The sequence below is a fragment of the Haemaphysalis longicornis genome, unplaced genomic scaffold, assembly GCF_048455015.1.
Source record: "Haemaphysalis longicornis isolate Haplotype H1 unplaced genomic scaffold, Haemaphysalis longicornis Haplotype H1 scaffold_3, whole genome shotgun sequence".
NCBI classification, from domain to species: Eukaryota; Metazoa; Arthropoda; class Arachnida; order Ixodida; family Ixodidae; genus Haemaphysalis; species Haemaphysalis longicornis.
In genome coordinates, this window is record NW_027526335.1 from 5,938,326 (window position 1) to 5,957,910 (window position 19,585).

The 19,585-nt window shown below is 50.0% G+C and overlaps 1 protein-coding gene across 3 annotated transcripts in view; it reads right to left on the reverse strand.

Moving 5' to 3' along the window:
* Nucleotides 1-19,585, reverse strand: part of Jupiter (microtubule-associated protein Jupiter) — a 62,269-nt gene that overhangs the window by 37,538 nt on the left and 5,146 nt on the right. The window contains exon 1 of one of the 3 annotated variants that reach the window (XM_077702217.1): nt 6,876-7,265. The exons of the other annotated variants lie outside the window; for them this stretch is intronic. Coding sequence (XP_077558343.1) covers nt 6,876-6,895 — 20 coding nt within the window. The 5' untranslated portion in view covers nt 6,896-7,265. Of the gene's footprint in view, nt 1-6,875; nt 7,266-19,585 lie in introns of those variants that run through there. 3 annotated transcript variants of the gene reach the window in all.

Below are 19,585 nucleotides of genomic sequence, written 5' to 3' on the forward strand. Positions count from 1 at the left end.
ACCTCTTCAGAGGGCCGGGATGTGTTGCTATGAGATGGGATAATACGTACTTCCGTCTTCTTTTAACACTTGCTGAGTCAAGGCCAGCGCTACATTAGGCGGCGGGCTCACCATATCTTCGAACGCATGCAACGAGCACCAAAAAGAAGTTTAAAGCCACGATATACATATAAAAATGCAATCGGGATTGTCCCTGCACCCTACTTCTCACCAAGCTACCGCGCTTCGTTACCAGGCTGGTTTACCATAAGCTATTTATCATTTCCAATCAACCGGGTCAGTACATATCCGAAGTCCGGACGAAAAAAGCCGTGGTGCGTGTTTTGCATATATGCGCGGGCAGCATGTAATGTAGCGACGTGCATTCTGCCAGACGGAAGCTGTTGCCCCCCTCGGGCTCGTGTAGGTGTCCGCAAGTTTTCCTAATGGAGCCGCCGTTGCCGCCCCTGTGGGGGCCGCGTGGGTCTCAGGGGCGCTGCGGCGGAAGATATAGCGCGATAACCTCGAAATACACGAGTCGCGTGCAAGAAAGACTCGCAGCAGCAGCTTTCTCCGGGTTAAAAATCCCACTCGCACCGTGCACCGCTAATATGGACAGCACAACCGGTCTCCGTGCGATGGGGGTGTCGGCGATTCCTGAAGCGCGTGTTCTAAGAAAACAATAAAATAGAATCTCCCACGTACTACCGTATTCTTGTCGTTAATAGAGCATGTACACTCGGTAGCATTTTCCACTCTCATTTAATTGGCAGATTTAATTGCAAGAATAAAGCGGGGTTGGTCAGGTGATGCAATGCGAACGAAAGAGCAAGAGATCGGTGGAGGGATAGCAACTAGGCAAATTTGGGGGCAAAGAATAGACTAGGCAAGCTCACTATTGAAGGGGCTGAAAATCTTCGGGAGAGATCTTAGCTATGTGAATGCGCGCGAATATAGGCTGCTGCTTCTGATTATAGTTGTGATGATGATGATGACTATGATGGTGATGAAGGAATGAAGGAGGACAAGGCAGATGGAAGCCGGGAAGTTAGCCAAGCGCTAGGCCCTGTTGGGCCTTCTACAGCGGCAGGAGGGGTTGAAAGGTGGATGGGCTGCGAACACATTTGTCCGTGTGGGGTATATGCGATATTGTTTAAAACGGACACTTTTATGCACTGGTCTTGACTTTACGCAGAGTACGCGATCTGCGCAGCAACACCATCTACATGCACACGCTCGTTCACACTTGCCGTCACTGGCGCAACCGTTAAATTGGGGGGCAGGGGGTGGTTGAACCTCCCGACATGCTCGCAAGCCATGTGTTTATAGATTTCGGCGTGGGAAAGTATGAAAAACCAACCTCCGTAAACGTCGAACAACCCCTCCTGGGACGGCAAAACCCTGGCTACGCCTGCAGTGTGCGTGGTTGCCCAGCCTCTGCGCCCCTGTCTTCTTGCTGCCTTATCAGAACAGCACCGTTGGTCGCGCAGCGTGGGGTGCCTCAGCAGCAGCGCTGGGCTGAAACAACTGCACGCGCGGCTGCGGCCGCAACGCGCTGCGGCGGAACACCCGGTGGGCCTCCATCCTGGCTCCTGCTCGGCCCGAGTGTGTTTTCGCGTGCGCTCGGTGCCGGGTGCTCTGTACGCGCAGGCGCCACGAGTAGCATAGCGGTCGCGTTCTCACGCTGGCCGGCCTTGGAAAACGAGGCTCGCACGCACGCCTGCAGGCGCAACGTCGGACGGAGCGCGATCGATTTGTGGCGTCGATTAGGCTGCTAATGCAGAGCCCTCGGTCTGATCGGCTTGTATACAGAGAGGACGTTTATGCACGCGCTGTCATCTTTAGGCTGCGCTACTGTACTGTGGCGGCACCAAGATTTTATCGGAACGATTAGCGAGCATATCAGGTTGTGAAGTTTATCCCCTAGCAAACGTTTTTTTTTTTTTTTCGTCGACAAACGCACGCGCCCTTTTCTTACAGTCAAGGCGCCGGCACGACCTTGGCGGCGGTGCTTTGCACACGTAACCAGATTTTCCGGCGTTCGCACACCTGAGCTGCTTTGCTATCATGGGGAGTGTGAAGTCTCTATCGTTCACGTTCGCGTGTACAATGTGACAGGACTTGGCTGTTTTTATTAGAAATATGACAGAGTCTAATGATAAGAATATTGTACTAACGTCTGTAGGCGTTCACAAGAAGTTATTATAAGGTTCCTGTTTTTTTCCGTGTAGATGAAAAGAAAACAACAACAAATGACCCTATAAAAAACACTGCCTCGATCTTACTCATGTGCGTTGGCTTTTCCTATAAAACTGACAGTTAGCATGCAGGAGATCTAAACGCACGAATCGACGTCGAGAATTACTAGTTGTAGTCGCATGCGAGTAATGCGCACCGGCTTTTATCACTCTAAACAATAACCCCGGTTCACAAAGGAAGACGGTGACCTGTTTTTGCGTATTCTTCGATCTTTTCCTTCTTATTCTTGCCGGGAGTTCAAAATACGCAGAAACTGTTGCGAGGTTGCTCGTGCTCCAGGAAGAAGCAGGAGAGCTGGCATTTAAAAAAAGGACATAAGAAAAAAAACATTTGCTGAAGCCCTCAGCCTCAAGACTTGGAAATGTGTTTTTATTGGCCTTACGGCAGGCGGATTATACACAGAGGACTTTATTTCTAAGCGTGAGTGCACCAGAATTCTTTTTAAGACGTCTGCACGCAGTTTAAAACTGGCTGTCTTTCGGAGACGTTCTCATGGTAATTTTATTTCAGCTGACTACCATGTCATTTTTGAGGGTGGCTTTCCCCGTGGGCCGCTAAGCATTGCCAAAAAGACCTCTTAAGCTTCTCTTCCGAACGCGCAATTACACACAACCCGTGCCTCTCGGGTTCTCGTCGAGCTAAATATATGCGTCAAGCGCAGACTCCCCGCGGCACCACGACCAGGACGACGAATCTCCTTATAAAAGAGGGACGGAGTCGCGTCTCGTATCATCAGCCGGTCCGGCGTCTCGGCACGACGGTTCGCCCAGCACGGCGGGGTGTGTAGCGCGGCGGCGGCTTGGCGGGGGCCCAAGCGCACCGTTCCACGCTGCGACTCGTCAAGCGGTGTCTCCCCAAATCCGTTATCTTCGCGTCGCGGTCTGAGGCGGCGGCTTCTGTCTGCGCAAGCGTTTTCTCTCGTCGGCCGGTCGCTGGGTGCCCGGCTTTCCTATTCGGGACAGCTACTGCGCGCCGAGAGATCCAAGTAGCGGACGCCGCCTTATTTATAAACAGCACGGGGCATTGCACTCGCCGACGACGTTGCTGCTGCTGTCGGGCGTCGTGTGAGGCACTCGGAGAGGAGAGTGGCGTGCGAGCCGATGCGCCGCCCCTCTCACATGCGCTGTGGATTATCTCTGTGCAATAAGTGTGAACGTCAGCGGCGTTGCGGTCTTCGAAGCAAGCCGACGTGAGAGCGTAGCAAGCTGGAGGGATCTCGTACTATCAGGAGGCGGCGTTGAGTACGCGCTCATCTTTTCCGCTTCGCACTGGAATGGCGCGCGCCTAGTTCCTTTCGGGAGCGACAACTTTTGTTCAGAGCTGTCGACTCCTCTATGGAACCGGTATTATCAGTCTTAACAGCCGTATTTTAGTGACGGAGGTTCAAGTGGTTCTATTTAAATCGTGCGTGCAGAAAACACACAATTACTGGGATGCAATGTATCGCTACTGTGTGCTGCGCATCCAACATCGGATGCTTTTGTCTTACGTCTTCGTTTTCCACGTGCTAGTGGTGACACGTTAACTACCCAATGGAACGAAGCGCTAACACGCGCGTCGCCGTGGCCTCTTATCGCATGCAGTGCCGTATTACACGTTATAAAAAACAGTAAGTACAAGAAAGGACGCATTGACGCATGCGGATTCGAACCAAGGGCTAAAGTTTGCACAATACGTCTAGTCTAGACGTTATAGGCGTTAGAAGGTCGCGCTTGACGCTGAGCGCAATTACGCCTTTTGCAACGGCGGTGAGATCAAAGAACGACGTTCTTTCTTGCCGGTTTTAAACGCGCCCTCGTCTGTATACGCAGGGTCGCTGAAATGCGTCCTTTTCGTCGGGCCGGCGGCTAATGCTGTCGGAAAGACGTTAGCGCGCCCTGGAAAATCTAACGTCACGACGTCGCTGGCGCGGAGCAGGCGAACGCGAAAAAGAACAGGAAATACGTATAGTCTCCTCGCTAACGCACTCCAGAGGCCGCTTCAGCGCGCGGCACGTCACGATGCTTCCACGCCATTGAAACGGCTGGCAGCACGCGGGATAATCAAGGAAGGCTTCGCAGATGTTTTGTCTGCAAGTCATTTTCTGAGTGACCGCGTTCGCGATCTTTCTTTCTTACTTTCGACGGGTAGTTGGTTGCGTTAGGTTGTTTAGTTGGCGGATCGAAATGCGCCACCTGAGGGCTAATTACAACCCTTTCATAATTGCATCAGGCAGCTGCGACGTCAAGGAGGGGGATGCATTTCACAGCGAAGCTCAATCCCAGCAGCTCAATCGTTTCCGGCGTCCGAAAACAAAACGTAGACAACGCGCTTTGCAGCGAAGCCAACTCTTTCCCAAGCGCTTTGTAACTTTCAGTTTAGTGTAGCTATCTTCGAAAAATTCATACTGCAATTGGCCGCTAAGAGGAACTTATCATTGAGGCGATGTTCATTTTCTTTTCATAATCAGCTATTTCCTAGGGGTCGTAAACAATTAGGAATTCCTGTCTGGTGTCGATACGCAGGCATCTGCAGTAGGAAAACGGTTGTAAGGTTCGTTTTATTGGAACTACTCCGGAAGAAAGAAAGTGACAATTATCCGCTGAGGCTGCTCTATTATTACGCCGAGTTTCATGTACTTGTCACAATTAGATAGTACCCCATGGAGTTGCAAATAGAATTCCCGGCTGCTGCCAAAACACTGGCTTCTGCAGGAGCAGTATGGTTACAAAAAAAAAAGTTGCAAATTGTGTTTTATCAGAACTATTTCGAAACAAAGTATACGAGGTTGAACTGCTCCAACGACTATATTATTCTGGGAAACATTGTCTCAGCAGTTATCATAGATTACTATCAGTCGCAGCTTCAATATAACATGAAGCCACCGCTAAGCACTTCTAGTACCGTCACAAAACCTCCGTTTAACGGGCAGGCCTATGTTTGTCGGATAGTATGCAACTGCAGTCCTTCAAAGATTCAGTAAGCTAATTATCAGACAAGCATGCGAAACAAAATTACAAAAAAATCGTGTTTTGTATTTCGCACCCTTTTAATCTCCTCCCTGGTCAATCGCATTTTGTATCGTGCACTCATTGGGCTTCTCTGTACAAACAATTTCACAGCGTGGTTTGGGGACAATTTTTTAGTCATACTATCTCCATTGCTGACATATGGCATCCCCATATAGGGAAACGTGTTCTCTCTCATTATTCTTAAGAAATTTGTTTCGTAGAAATAAGTGATATTCTTGAAATATTTGTTTTCCTGCACCCGTTTATTTTAGGAATTTTAAAGGGTGACATTTCCGCTCAAGGGTTAGAATTTCATTTTTCCGGGATCACTGAGATGCTGTACGTTTCCTCATTGCATATGCATTTTAGTTTCCGAAAAAAAAATCGTTATTAGCATCTGTAAGGACAGACTATCTCAGTGCTCCATGCGGTGTACACACGTTGACGTGGACCTTTGGACAATTGAAACTTCAGTGCAAGGAAAAGAAAGAAGTTATAGACCATGAAAACCGTACAAGCAGTAACGTCGTACGCAATGAAGTGGCAACGCAACGAACAGTGACAAAACAGGAACGCAACATGAATTGGCAGCCGGCTTTCATTCCTGGCTGGATCTGTAAGCTGCCATTCAGTATTCCGTGTAATAATGCTCTGATATATATGACGGTGTCGAGGAAGCTGACTATATCACTCCCTATTTGTATCTGGGGGATGGCGAGCGCCAAACTTGCCCGGGTACACTAGCCGGAATTCGTGCCCGTTTGTGTCACCAGCGTAAGTTACTGGAGCAGGAATGTCGCAGGTCTAAGATGTCGCATTCGTCATTCTGAGGGAAGATTTATCACTGGCAGAAACTCGATGTATACAGCGCTGCTAACGGACTATTCAAATATATTCTAGCCTTTACTTAGAGCCCCACTTTATGACAAAAATTGACCTAATTGGAATTCGTGGAGTTAGCCGAAACTCGGGAAAGAAAAGCAACTCGTTAAATCGCGAATTTCGTTAAAACGAAATTCTGCCGCAGACCTTAGCCACTGAGCCACCTCAACGGAGATTTCCACTTTACGCACATTGTGTTGGCACCTTCAACATCGGCACTTACACTACGGCATGACTTTCGTAAACCCTTTCGTTATACCTGCTGAATTAAGATTGTGTTCAAAACTTGTTTTTCCAGCAAAACGAAGGATTTGAAAGTCTTAGGATGCGAGCATTTTACAATTTTAGAATGCTTAATCCAGGAGTGCTGTTAACGGAATGGCCGATTACATCACTGATTTGAAGAGAAAAAAAAACACCCACACGCTGACAATGCGCCGGTTGGCGACAACAAACTATACTGTTCAGAAGCACGTAGTATATTAGTGGTGCCAGTTTATGATGGCGTGGCTGGGATAGGCGGACAGACGGAGCATTCGCAGGTAGCGTCAGGAATGCGTCGTCAGCGAGACTGAGACATAAGGAAAGGCACGCCCGGAGAGGAGGCGGCCATAAAAGGAGCACTGCGTTGCATCCAGCCGCCAGGCCATTCCTCCGTGTCTGAGAAGCGGATCGTGACGGAATGGGACTACGAGTTCACCTCGCGTACTCGTCAGACGCCAAACAGGGCAGGGACGCGCGGGAATTCTCAAAGATCGGGCGTACCTGATGTGGTTCGCGGCCATAGCGGGACCGGTGGTAGACGGCGGCCGAAACAACGCTCCGGGAACAGCCGACTGCAGGCGACCCAGAGAAGGCACGTTTGGCGTGTAATGCCTCGCGCTGCTGCCGCTGTCTCTCGCCGCAGGAGAAAACTCGTTCCCCCCGCTGTGTGTGTGTGTCGGCGGAAAGAGGGAGAAACGGCCTCTGCAGCGGTCACGTGTGAGAGGGGTGACGTCAGGGACTCCTGGATTCTGAAAAGCCGCCCACCGGAACGATGAGGAGAGGTGCTGGTTGACTGACCAGAGGGCAAACTGTCTGCCGAGCAGAACGGCACTCAATCTGATGACGTCACATCCTGTCGCCTACTACAGACCCCCCTCCCGCCGCCGTGCTGGCCGTACACACACTCGACCTCCCTCCCTCGGTGCTCTCGCTTGCCGTGCGCTTTTGCGCGCCGCGAAACCATCCAGGTGTGGGAGACCGTGCGTGCGTCTCGTATAATAAGTGTGTGCGGCGCAGACAAACTGTACGCGTGGTGGAGAAGGAGGGCGTCGTCTGTGTCTGCTGCCGAATGGAATCGCCGCACGCGAATGTGGAGGGAGAGTCCCGTACGTCGCATGCGAGGCGTGGGTATACCTCTCTCCCGATGGGTAACTAACCGACTAATTCGTTTAGTGAATATTGATCCGGCGTAAGCTCGCAGGCGGCAGCAAATAACCCGGCTTGTCCCTCAGCGGCTACACCAGTATGATAACTGTACATCAAGCACCCTGCGATTGCGGAACCAGCGTAGCAATAGCTGGAAAGTAATTCGGGAGTCCGCTAGGGTGAGCCTCAATGTTAACAATTTCTTCTAAACTAGAGTTGTACTCGGAATTTTAAATTGACCGCGGCTCCTCGAATGAAGCTCCTAATTCATCGATCACCGAAGAGGGCTTCTTAATCACCCCTAGTTACATTTTTCCATGGCACCAGGCCGCAGCCAAATTGTGTATCTTATCCTTTACATGGGTGGCTCAAACGGCGTGCCAGAACTAAGTGAGTCGTCATTCACAGACCGGCGGAAGAGACGGCTACGAAAGCGGTGGTTTGAAAAGCGCGCCATTCCTCTCCGTCGCGTCTGCTTTTATTCCATTGCTTTAATTAGCTCGAACATGGCGCCGTGCCAAGTTCACTGACCCGCCTGTCACATGCGTCCTTTTTTTCTTTGTGAGGCGTTCGGCCGACGCAATTAGTGCGTTCGCAGTGCCGGGCGCCTCATCAGTTGCTGTCATCAGCAAACAAAACAAGCAGGACGGGACATAATCGTCATTCAGCGCTCTTCCGGCAGTTTCCCAAAGGGCAGTATGTGCCTCTCACAGAGGAATGAACGAGGATACTCTTACAAACATTCATCAACCGGGCGCGGATTTCCAGAGTAATGTTTATTTTGTGTACGCACCAACACATGGAGAATGTTAGAGCATATTGCAGTAATAGAGAAAGAGTTAGACTTTTGCTACGAGGGCACTGTCATGTCAGCTATAGGTTGCTGGCACGGCATAATATCGGGCTTGCAAGACATTAAGCGGGGTACGACATTGTGATGGTAGGGGCCCATTGTTTTCGAGGGCAAAAGTCGCGTGGTGGCTGAGCCACGCATCGGGGTACTGCATGCGCGCCGCATTAATGAAAGTATGTTCGCCATCGGCAAGTTTTCCTGCAGACATCCCCCGAACTATTTGCGTGAAAACAACTTTCCACACAAAATACAAAGCGCAGTGACAAGCGGTGTAATAGTGGGGACACCAGAAGGCTTTCTAAACTTTCTGTGCCCCACCTCGCTGTATAACTGACGGTTCAGAAATCCGCATCTGAGCGAGGTTTAAAGCACCTGATGTCACTTCCTTTTAAGGCGGGCTGCATTGCTGGGTACTTGTCAGATACTTTGCTGCCTGTGTCTGCGTTCGCTTTCCTCCCCGAATGAGGACGCTGATTCTTAACTTCCCCATTCCACTCTTCTTGTCACAGAGGAGCTGACGCTACTTCCCCTGCTCCGTACACGCACGCCGAACACCGCGACTTCCCTCGCATACACCCGTGCAATGCGCACCGCACTGCGTAGCCTCACTGCTTCGGACGTCTGCCATCCCCACCCCCTTCCCCCTTTTAATTAACTCAAACAGCTCGCCCAATTTTATTGGCGTGGTCCGAATGCGGCCTGTCGGTTCCCCATGGACGGGCGATGTCGAGCAGCGACGATAAGGCGAGCGTTTGAAAAGGCACCGGCTGTGAGTCGCGGCCGACTGCGCCGACTACATAGCGCACCGTGAAGTATTGTGACAGGGACATTCAGTCAACGAATCGTTTTTCCGCCTTTGTGCGCTTACACAGGAGCTCCGCTTGGGGTTGGTTGAGTGTTGACCACTGTACGGGTAATGATGACGGAGTGTGTTTTTTTCTTCTAACCCGTAACGTTCGTTCCACGCTGTTGAGCGGGTACCAGACGGTGGCTGTAGCCGAAATAATTGCCGCTCGAAGTATGGCACGACGTTGGTTCGTGTTTCCTCCTCCTGTAACTCATGGACGCTGACCTCATAACAGGCATTCCGGTGAGGGGAATGAGCGTGGCGGGTTTTTGAATAAGAAAGAGCACGACGAACAGCACGTCCTGCTCTTACAGTCATCCTGTCCTTTAGGGCTTGTCAAGCTGCCTTGAGCAGCTTTTTTCCCGACAAATGCCCCATAAAATCATACATGTTTTATGGAAATGAAGCAATTTAAATTTTAGTTTCAAACTGAATCTGCCGTTTTTTTTTTTTTTTTACGGTACCTCACCAATGCACTTGCCGAAAGCTTTTACTCGGCTTAGTTCAATTGGGTGAGGCAGGGTATATTAAAAATATTAACAAAAAAAATTTACCCCAGGAGTTCAGAGTGCGCACTTCATTTATTACAGCCCGTGGTCTTGCAAAAAAACGAAGTTGCATTTTTGCAAGGCGCTCAGTGATTTGAGCGTCCATCGTGGCTCTGGGAGTCGCCATGCGCATTCGTGTGCCTCGATGGAGCCGGGAACCTACCGGTAAAGTAAGTACAAGCGACTACCCGGCGGCGCATTTCCAAACGTTTCGCTGCCCGATCACCCAGGCGACATGTCTGTTTGCGCGATGCAGAACGGTATTTAAACGTCGTCATTTGCTGCGGCCCAAAACTAAAGCGACCTAGAACATACCAAATCACCATTAACAAAAGCAACGCGTAATTTGAGTTAGAGAAAAAGATATTTTAGAAAAAAAAATTAGGCAATGAAAAAAAAGAAATAAGAGATCAACGTGCTGAGGCTTGAAACCAAGCCGTGAGCACTAGTGCTCACTACTCTACATCGAGGCTACAGAGCCCGAATGGTGGGTTTCTTTAGCAGGCGCTCAAAAGCATAGCGCGCGCAGTGACATCACACATGTCATGTGAGCGCTCTGTGCAGCGAAGCGTTTAGAAACACGCTACCCGGCGTGGCGCTCGGCCTTTGTGCGGGACTAAAACGCTTGGGAAGTTGAACAGGCTTGTACGTGAAATCACCCCTATAAAATGAAGCGGCTAAAAAAATGTAACTTTTTTTCTCGTAATTCTTTTATTTGCTACTACCATTACAGCTATAATTGTAGTTATCCTATACAATTTACGCAGCAGCGCAGGTATGGTAAACAGCAACATAACGTTGCTTCCTCAGTTTTGTAAGCTAAAGCCCTTACTAGTAAGCTGTGTGGCCCAGCAGCCGGTTCCCCGTGAGATGCGACTAGACAACTCAAAGTGCGTTTTAGGGAAATAATAATAAAAATAATCATCATCAGCCTACTCAGGTCCACTGCAGGACGAAGGCTTCTTTCTCCCACTGACCCCCAACCGCTCCTGTCCTGCGCTGCTAGGGTCAATAGTTTACCCCCAAATTATCCTAGTTCATCCCTCCGCCGGGTTAATGGCCTTCCCCTTCTTCTAGACCCAGCTTTTGGTATCCACTCTGCTACCCTAATTGTCCAGCGGGTGTCGGTTCGTCTCCCTGCATGGCCAGCCCAAGTTCGTTTCTTTTTCGTTATTTGAACTGTGATATCGTCACCTCTAGTTTTTTCTCTGATGCAGGTAGCTCGTTTCCTGTCCCGGAGTGTTATTCCTCTTTTCGTGTCCTCTTCAAGAAGAATGCGCTGGCATTGCCTGCAGAGTCGATGACACCGCCCGGAGAACCCGGTGTCGTCACGAAGCGTGGCCGCGACTCGGATTAGTTTCACACTCGAGTGGGGTCGGAAAGTGCGAAGGATTTCGGAAGACTTTCTGTCATCACATGAGACGGAGCAGGGAGGAGGGGGAGGGGGAAAGGAATATTAATTATAGAGAAGAAAAAGAAATACAAGGAGGGGTGAAAGGAGAGAGAAGCCAAGAGAGCCCGCACCGTTAAGAACCCCCTTTTCATTCTCTCTCCCATCTATCTCAGACGACACCAACGCCGCTTCTGCTTTTAGCCATTAAACAAAACGCGCCCCGTTCCCACAATTACAACATAATCGTAGCACCAGCCCTGGCGGCGGTGCTCTTTTGTCCGACAGGAAGCGCTCTCGCCAACTAACCGCTGACGGGGACCACGCGTAGGGGCGAAGACCATCCATCCATCCATCTCGAGGCCGCAGCGGAAGCCATCTCCGACTCGATTTCCTCCGGGGTGACTCAGAACGGGATAAGCGAGAGCTGCTACGCTGTTCGGAATTCCTCTTGGTCGCGTTTTCCGCTATTGGGCCCGCGTTACCGCGCTGGTGGGTGATGGGCCAATCTCCGCCATCCCGCGGACATGTACGGCACCGCTCCTTTGCCCTCCAGCTGAGGAACCCAATCTCGCCCGAGAGCTGGAGGAGCGCTCCGTCAGAGGGCGAATTCAATGCTTGGGGCCGCACGCGGCGGGCTGTAAACGCTGGGGTTGTTTCATTGTCTTCGTCCGTCTCAGACGCGGATCCTGCGGCCCGTCTTCTCATCGGTCATCATTCCCGGCGGCCGAGTAGCCAAGCGCGGGAAAGTTGAGGCGCCGCGAGGCATCCTGCTGCTGGCGTCGTGTATTTGTGGCCGCACGAAACTGCGCAGAGTGTAGCCGAGTGTGAGCTGATTGTTGTGTAGCTTCAGTAAAGGGAGACGAAATGCAGATTAAACGCTCCGACCTCAGGCTGTTGCGTACAAGGTGTCATAAAAGGTGGAAACAAGCACTTTTGTAGTCTATATCTGGACAGGGATTAGCACATGTGCGTGTCAGTAAACCCTCGTCATCACAGAAAACCGGCTTTGGTATAAGCGATGTACCGTTAAAAGCGAATATGATGCGCCCTTTATGCGCTGCTGTGGAGACCAAGAAACACTTCGAATAAGGCGTGATTTCGAATAAAGCGATTTCTTTATAAAGAGGGTTCACTGTACGTGTGAAATTTTTCTGAACGTTCAGGTCTCTAGCGTCGACCGGGTTTTTGAACCTTGGAGTGCCGCGACCAATACAACAAGAAAGCTTCACGAATAAGGTACCTTGACAATTTGAGAGGATTCATACCAACCAACGTAACGGCAGTCTCGGCTTAGTGGTGCACCTTTTCTTAAACGGGCCACCGGCCACCTGCGGCTAACAACACTCTCAGTTATTGCTGATGCACAAAAACACGTAACTAAATTTCCTTGAAATACTTTTTTACTTTTTTACTTTCTCTTTACAGGGGTACTTAAAGATCCTGAAAGCGCTTTTACTTTGTAACTATGGGAAACTCAGTGCAAGTTGAAACGCAACGGGTGTGCGGTGTTCACCCTTACTTGAAGAAGAAAGGCCTGCAGTTCCTGCTGTTCCGTTTTAGTCTTCATATAATCTCTCTCTCTCTCTCTCTCTCTCTCTCTCTCTCTCTCTCTCTCTCTCTCTCTCTCTCTCTCTCTCTCTCTCTCTCTCTCTCTCTCTCTCTCTCTCTCTCTCTCTCTCTCTCTCTCTCTCTCTCTCAAGTTCAGTTGAGCTGAATTTAGAGAGACAGAAAGCACGGAAGGAATACGCCTTGTCAACCCAATGTTCACGTCTCTGTATGGTTGGTACCGCCGTTGGGAGGATAAGGATTACTAAAAAGGCATCTTCACTGCACAGCACAAATGCTCCTGCCTAAGGACAGATGCGTGTTGCGTGCACTTGGTTTGGAACGGTGTAGCTGTCTCGGCGCACATTGCTTTATCTGCTTTGCGTTGCACAGATCTGTCACAAATATGATTGCTCGCTAAGCCTCGGTTCAAGGAGATCATACGTAATTCGATTAGATTACTCTCCCCACTATAATGCGAGGAATGACACTGTGAATTTTGGTATAAATAAATCAAATAAATGCTGTAGGTGGCAGCATTTTCTCCAGTAACAAAAGGGATGTATACAAAAATATTAATATTTTCCCTTCTAATAAAATACTTTGAACACGATAAGGAGTTTTCCAGGCCTCCTTTCCTACTGCATTAACCATTGTAGCCGTAATACGACAGCAAATGGGCGTGACTTTCTTAGACAGATGGTGGTAGAATGACCGAGTCGTTTGCCCGGTCCACGGTGCACGTTCGATCCAGCGGGCACGCCACAGAAAATTACAGAGTACGTCTCCTCACCGCTGGATATTAAAATTTTGGCGGCGTCGACGGCGGCCGACGAGGGTTGGAAGGGACGACGGTTGCTCCGTTGACGGGAGGAGACAGCCACGGCCAGCGAAAGACAAAATGAAACAAAAGAAAGTTTGCGTCATGGTTCAACGAACTTTGCGTGGAACGCGTCGGCCGGCGTGGGTGGGGCAGACTCTCTTCTTCTTTCTCTCTATTTCCTTTCTGGATCCTGTGCGGTGGGCGAAGGGGGGCCAGCGGCGATCAATTTTGTTCGCGTTCGCGTTGCTACGCGACTCTCCGTTTTGACGCTATTGTCATGTCGTCGGCCTTGAACACGAGCTCTGGTGTGGTTGTGTGTAAGTCGATATTCGCGTTCCATTTCGTTTCAGCCCCGGCGTCAATACAAGCGGAACAGAGTGGCGGAAGTATCGCCAGGAACTTTTAGACTTTCATTGTTATCTACGCATCGATCGATAAAGGCCAGTTCGAGAGCTTCACCGCATCCATCCACAGCGGACCCTTTTCAGCATCTAACTGCGGCTCTCTCAGCAGTATCACAGCGGCTCAGTTACAAAAGCTGCTGTTACATACCAAAATATACCAAGCTGATAAAGGCGAGTCAGCCGTTCAAAACGTCTTGGTACATGATGAATATATATTCGTGTTACGGAAGAGAGAGAGAGAGAATAAACTTTAATTAAATCCAGAAAAGATCTCGCGCGTTTGTTTGCTATAGTGCTAACAATGCTATATTTATGTGTGTCTTGAAATGTATTGTTGTCGTCATACTGACAGCAAAAACCTCTTCCTGAAACTTTTTCTTGCTACATCCCGAAAACCCCGTTCCAAGCTAGCTACGCTATTTGAAAGTAAATAATACGATTACCAAAATAACACGGCAGACAGTCTACACCAGGGGCTTTATGTAAATACGCAATAAAATAATTCGAATCGATGTTTTAAAGCCTAATCAGCTGCACTCCCCCCATCTCTCCTGCCTCCTTTATTTGGGCCATGTTTTTTTCCTCCACCATTCTTCTGTGTGCTATGGGTGTGGACCTGTCTCTCTCTCTCTCTACACGCGTTTTTTTCAATGTTATAGTATACACTAAGGCATAAATGAAGGTTTTTTTAGAGCTACAGATATGCTCCCTTCTCTCGTAGGAATGAAAGAATGGAGGGGTTGTGCTTGAAATCTTTTCCCATGCGGTTATTCGCGTACGCGCGCTGCTCGCTCGGAGGATTTTCATAGGTTCGCTTTTATGCACAGCTCGAAGGCGTGGTGGGTGAGCTCACCCCTTGTTAAGGCAGGAGGAAAATATATAAAATCTCGCATTACGGTTTCCATTAGCGAAAGGTAGATTCTATAGATTATACAATGACATTTCATCCTTGAATAATAGGCAGTCGCGTCTACTAAAGAAATTACAAGTCGCGGACTTTAGACACGTTTGGCGTTTCAACGGACCACGAAGCTATAGTAATTCTAATGCAAAATTTAAAGACATCCGTTTCGTTTTATATTACGTGACGTATTTCAGTGTGTTCGCCATTAGCTGGTTTATTTCAGTTCTAGCCCTGTGATAGTTTGGAAGCTTTCATGTTACGCTTTGGGCCTTTTTGACTTGCTATGTTTTTCCCATTACGTTCGGAAGTTATTTGTTGCGCCCAGTTCGCACATTTTTCTTCTGAATTGCAATTTACACTTTTGTTAATTTTACCGAAAACTACAGATTGCCGTTTTTATAGTAAAATTAAGTTTTGCTGTACGTACAAGTGAAGAGGACAATCGCATGATGTGTTCGCTAGCAGGCATGCGTGCCCGTAGCTGTCCACCATGAGGTTGAAGTGATGTCAACCTGAAGTCGCAGAATGAAACTGGGCTTTACATATATGGATGAAGTTGCGTACATCGAGGGGGTTTTGTGTGAGCAGAAGATAAAGGGAACCCTGCGACAGTGATTAATTGTGCACAATGTTGTGCCGAGAATGTACACGCTACTATATCTTGAATTTCTCTTGCTTCGTCGTGTACATTTGGAAATTTTTTGCCCGTTGCCAGTTTTTAGGGCATTTATATCGCAGTCACCAAAGCTCTCGGCTCTCTTCATAATCCCGGCTAAACCGTGCTATCAATGATGAGATTGCGAAGCACTGGATGGCGAACACCTGATCTTGAGCTGGCCGAGTCGCCTAACAAGAAGCCTTCCACGCTCGGCAACGCGTATGATGACGTCATCACCAATGACGTGTTCCCTAGGCGGGGGAGAAGCCAGACCTAGGATTCCGGCCGGAGTTCTGCGACCTGCCCCGACGGCGGTCGGCCAGGGATCGGGGCGATTATTTCGTAAGTGGGCTTAGCGAAGCCCTCCGCTCCAATAAGCCACGCCGTCCGCCCTTCGGCGTGCGTCCCCTCGGACGCGGTGCATACCAATGCGTTCGCCGGGTCTGCGGACCACGGAGTGCCCGTGCAGCCGCGCACCCATCCCCCAAGCCCTGGAACAACATTTGCTTTCTTTCCAGGCTGATGACTTTTTTTCTCTGTCTTCATCGCTCTCTTTCTAAGTGTTTAAACGAGCGGGAAGCAGCCAGACATTTTACGACCCATGCATCCCGCTCTGTCACTCGGTCGTAAAGATGCACAAGGTGCTACGTTCGGATGAATCAGTGGGCTTAAAAACAAGCGATGGTGTTTACGACGGGAGCTGATGCGAGCGCTTCGCCGTATGCACCAACAAGTAATCAGAAACTACAAATCCTCTCTTAAAGCGCCATCTTCAGCTGCGAGTTGTGGATCTCCGTTGAACTTAAACGTGAACGTGATTACTAGAACGTGTTCGTCGGGACAGGAACAGGTCTGTGTGCCTGATTAGAAACCCTAATTAAACCCGTTCGCTGCACCGTGGGGCCTACTAGTTTTTCTGCGGTCTTTTTGTTCCGTAGTGTTTGTTTATGAAATGAGATGCACGTTTTCGTAATGAAGCTAGGTGATAGACGTGAAAGATTGGCTTATTGTGAAGAGGAGCCAACGGCCTTCTCGTCAGACTCAGTATTACGAGGCGCGGATAGAGACCGAGAGATAATTAAATCATACGATTGAGTAACAGAACAAGGCGCCGAAGAATGGCCGTGGGCAACTCAAAGTATTGAAATACGCGAGACGCCGCACGAAGGAATGCAAGCGTTGACGCGCCATTCAGAGCGTCAGACGCTCTGAACAGAAGATACTATATAGCGTGAGCGCTGTGAGGGACGAGGCTTCGTAATATAACCGATTACACCGGAACCCCGCAGGGCAGCGCAAAGAACGACAGTAATGAAAATTGACGCCTGTCATATTTGCATCAGGAAGTGGCTGCAGCGACCCATTTTCCGACAGCAGACAAGACACGACGTTTGTTGAACCGCGTTGGCGTGCCGATGAACCGATCAAGGAAGAACGCGGCTCCGCTGCGGCGATTGACTGCGGGCGTCCTAGAGTGCGGTTTCATTAACGTCCCGTTTCAAGCGGAATTTAATCTTCGCGTATGTCAATCTTTGTTGTACTAGACGAATGAGTGTGCTTACTTGGATATCACTAACGAATGTCAGCCGGATGCAGTTCGTGCCTCGAAAGGATCTACGTTACACGGACCGACGCTGTTCGCATATTTTCATCTGCGCATAAGTGACTAACTCTGTTCATTGCGCCTTTTGTGCATACCCCAAGGCGTGGCTTTGGTACCAGTCTCTCTTCTCTGAACGCTTTTGCTGAAAACAAGAGTACGTATAGTGATGAATCAGGTTCATGTAGGCTTCCAATATTTCTTTTAGTGGAGCTTTTAGGGGGAAAGAATGTTGAACATGCGGACCCGAGTCTCCCTCGAATATATCCTCTGCTTTTTCAGGAGCTACAGCGAGCGTTCATTATAGTCCCCAATAGTCCGCAATGCAGCGCATGCAAACGACATCATCTTTTAACGAAATACCACTTATAACGAAAACTTCGTTATTACGAATGTTTACTGTACGTAATGCTATCAGTTTCTCGAGTTTTGTGCTTATTTTACTGGCTAGGTTTGGTTATCCTTCAATCTTTCTCATGAGGTGCCCTGGAAGAGGCCACATTCCAGGCTCGCAAGCGAGGTTATCGGAGTGGGCGACAACACAGGTCCTTCGCGGCGCCGTCTTTATCAAGTCTGCAGTTGATGTGAGGGCACGTGTGTACGAGTAGACACGAAGGGCAGTGGAGAGCCGGCGCCCACGCATTTGAAGCGAACATACTCGAGCGAAGACAAGCGCTGGCGTCAAGGCAAACCTGGAAACCGCTCTTCATTTTTTCCTCCCCTTTTGAGTCTGGCTTACGCGTCGAGCGTCGCCTGCGACGTTGCGCGCGAGCACGCCACAAGCGGATCATCATTTCCGCGAGCCCGGTCGTGCTCGGGGTCATATATGCGCGCGCTTCGTGGCTCGCCAAAGGTCGCCTCCGCCGTACCTTTTCCTTCAGACGCCCGCCCGCACGCCGCGCGTCGGCCTTTCTTCTGTTTTTCTCGCCCTTCTTTTTTCTCTCTTGCTCTTCCCGTTCCTTCGCGTTGTTTTCCTGTTTCTTCTTTCTGGCGTGGCTGTCGTTTTTTAAGGCCACGCGTTCACGCACCACTTCAGATGATTGTAAGCGACGAGACAGTGAGAGGGGGAGAGCTCTTGTCCAAACGAGACCTCTGAGTACGTCCCAGCAGCCTTTGCTGCTGGCACTCGCTCTCTACTAACCATTAGAGGACGCCAGCGTGAGCACTGCCCGCTGAGGGTGATAACTGACCAGCGGAAGTAAATTTGTGGCTCGAAAAACAGTGCGCACAGCACGGCTATCGGACATGGATGGCTTGTGGAAGTGCTGTCGCATGCACCGCGAACGCTAGGTGCTTTGAACTGAAATTTGAATTAATGAGTAAGTAAATACAAACCAGTATACTTCACGCCAGATGGGAAGCTTGCTTCCAAGCAACGATTTCTATACAGTAATGACAGCACTCCGTGACTTTGTTGAAAAGCTGACTTGCAAACTGCGATGTAGAAGTATGGGCAGTTTGCTCTGCAGTAATGCCGATGCGTGATATTTTGCATTGGTCCTTCTGAAGCCTGAAGAATCAATTCGAGAATCCTTGAACCGAGCGGGTACTCAGAGTGCCTGTCAAATGGTCAAACGACATGCCCAGAGTGCCAGAGACCCTGTGCAGTTAGTGCTGTGAGAAGCGTGACCGCGGGCGATGTTTTCTTTCCATCTCGCTGCGTTCTGCGGATAGACAGCCTCGAGGGCGTCACCGTCACAGTTCCACGGTATTCACCCGCCGCGGTGGCTCAGTGGCTAAGGCGTTGTGCTGCTGATCACGAGGACGCGGGTTCGATTCCCGGCCGCGGCGGCCGCTTTTCTGATGGAGGCGAAAAGCAAAAACGCCCGTGTGTACGAGATTTCGGCGCACGTTAAAGGTCCCCAGGTGGTCAAAATTAATCCGGAGCCCTCAACTACGGTGTGCCTCATCGCCTGCGTTGCGTCGGGGCTTTAAACCATACCACAAATAAAATCAATCATGTTCCAAGGTATTCGCTGACGTTCTAAGATCAGCCACCGAGGAAAAATATTGTCAGCCGACAAAGAAATTCTGAAAGATGCTCCCACAGCCTTCCACAGACAGGGGTAAACGATATTCGTTCAGTCCTTGCGGTGTTACACGATATATCACTGCGCTTGATTTCGCCTAGTCCCCCCTGATACCTACCTCTCCATAGAGTTTGAGCCTATGGTCGCGCCTTCGCACGCGCGTTCATTTCAAGGGAGTCGCCGAGTGGAGCCTCGTCACAAAAAGGCGACACAGACTCCGTGCGCCTACAGCCGTCAGAGCACCGGGGTGGAGACCCAGCGCACCTGGCGTCTCCCTGTCTTTCACCTTATCCCTCACGGGTCCTTCCACTCCACTCCCCCCTCTCCTCTACTCGCGCAAATGTTTCCGTCTCCCGGAAACGTACGTTTTTGTTTGCCGCCGGCGTCGGTGCCGCTCAGGGGGGCGGTGGCGGCGTCGTGCGCTCGCGATCCGCATTCAGCCCTCATTCGGGCTCGGCCC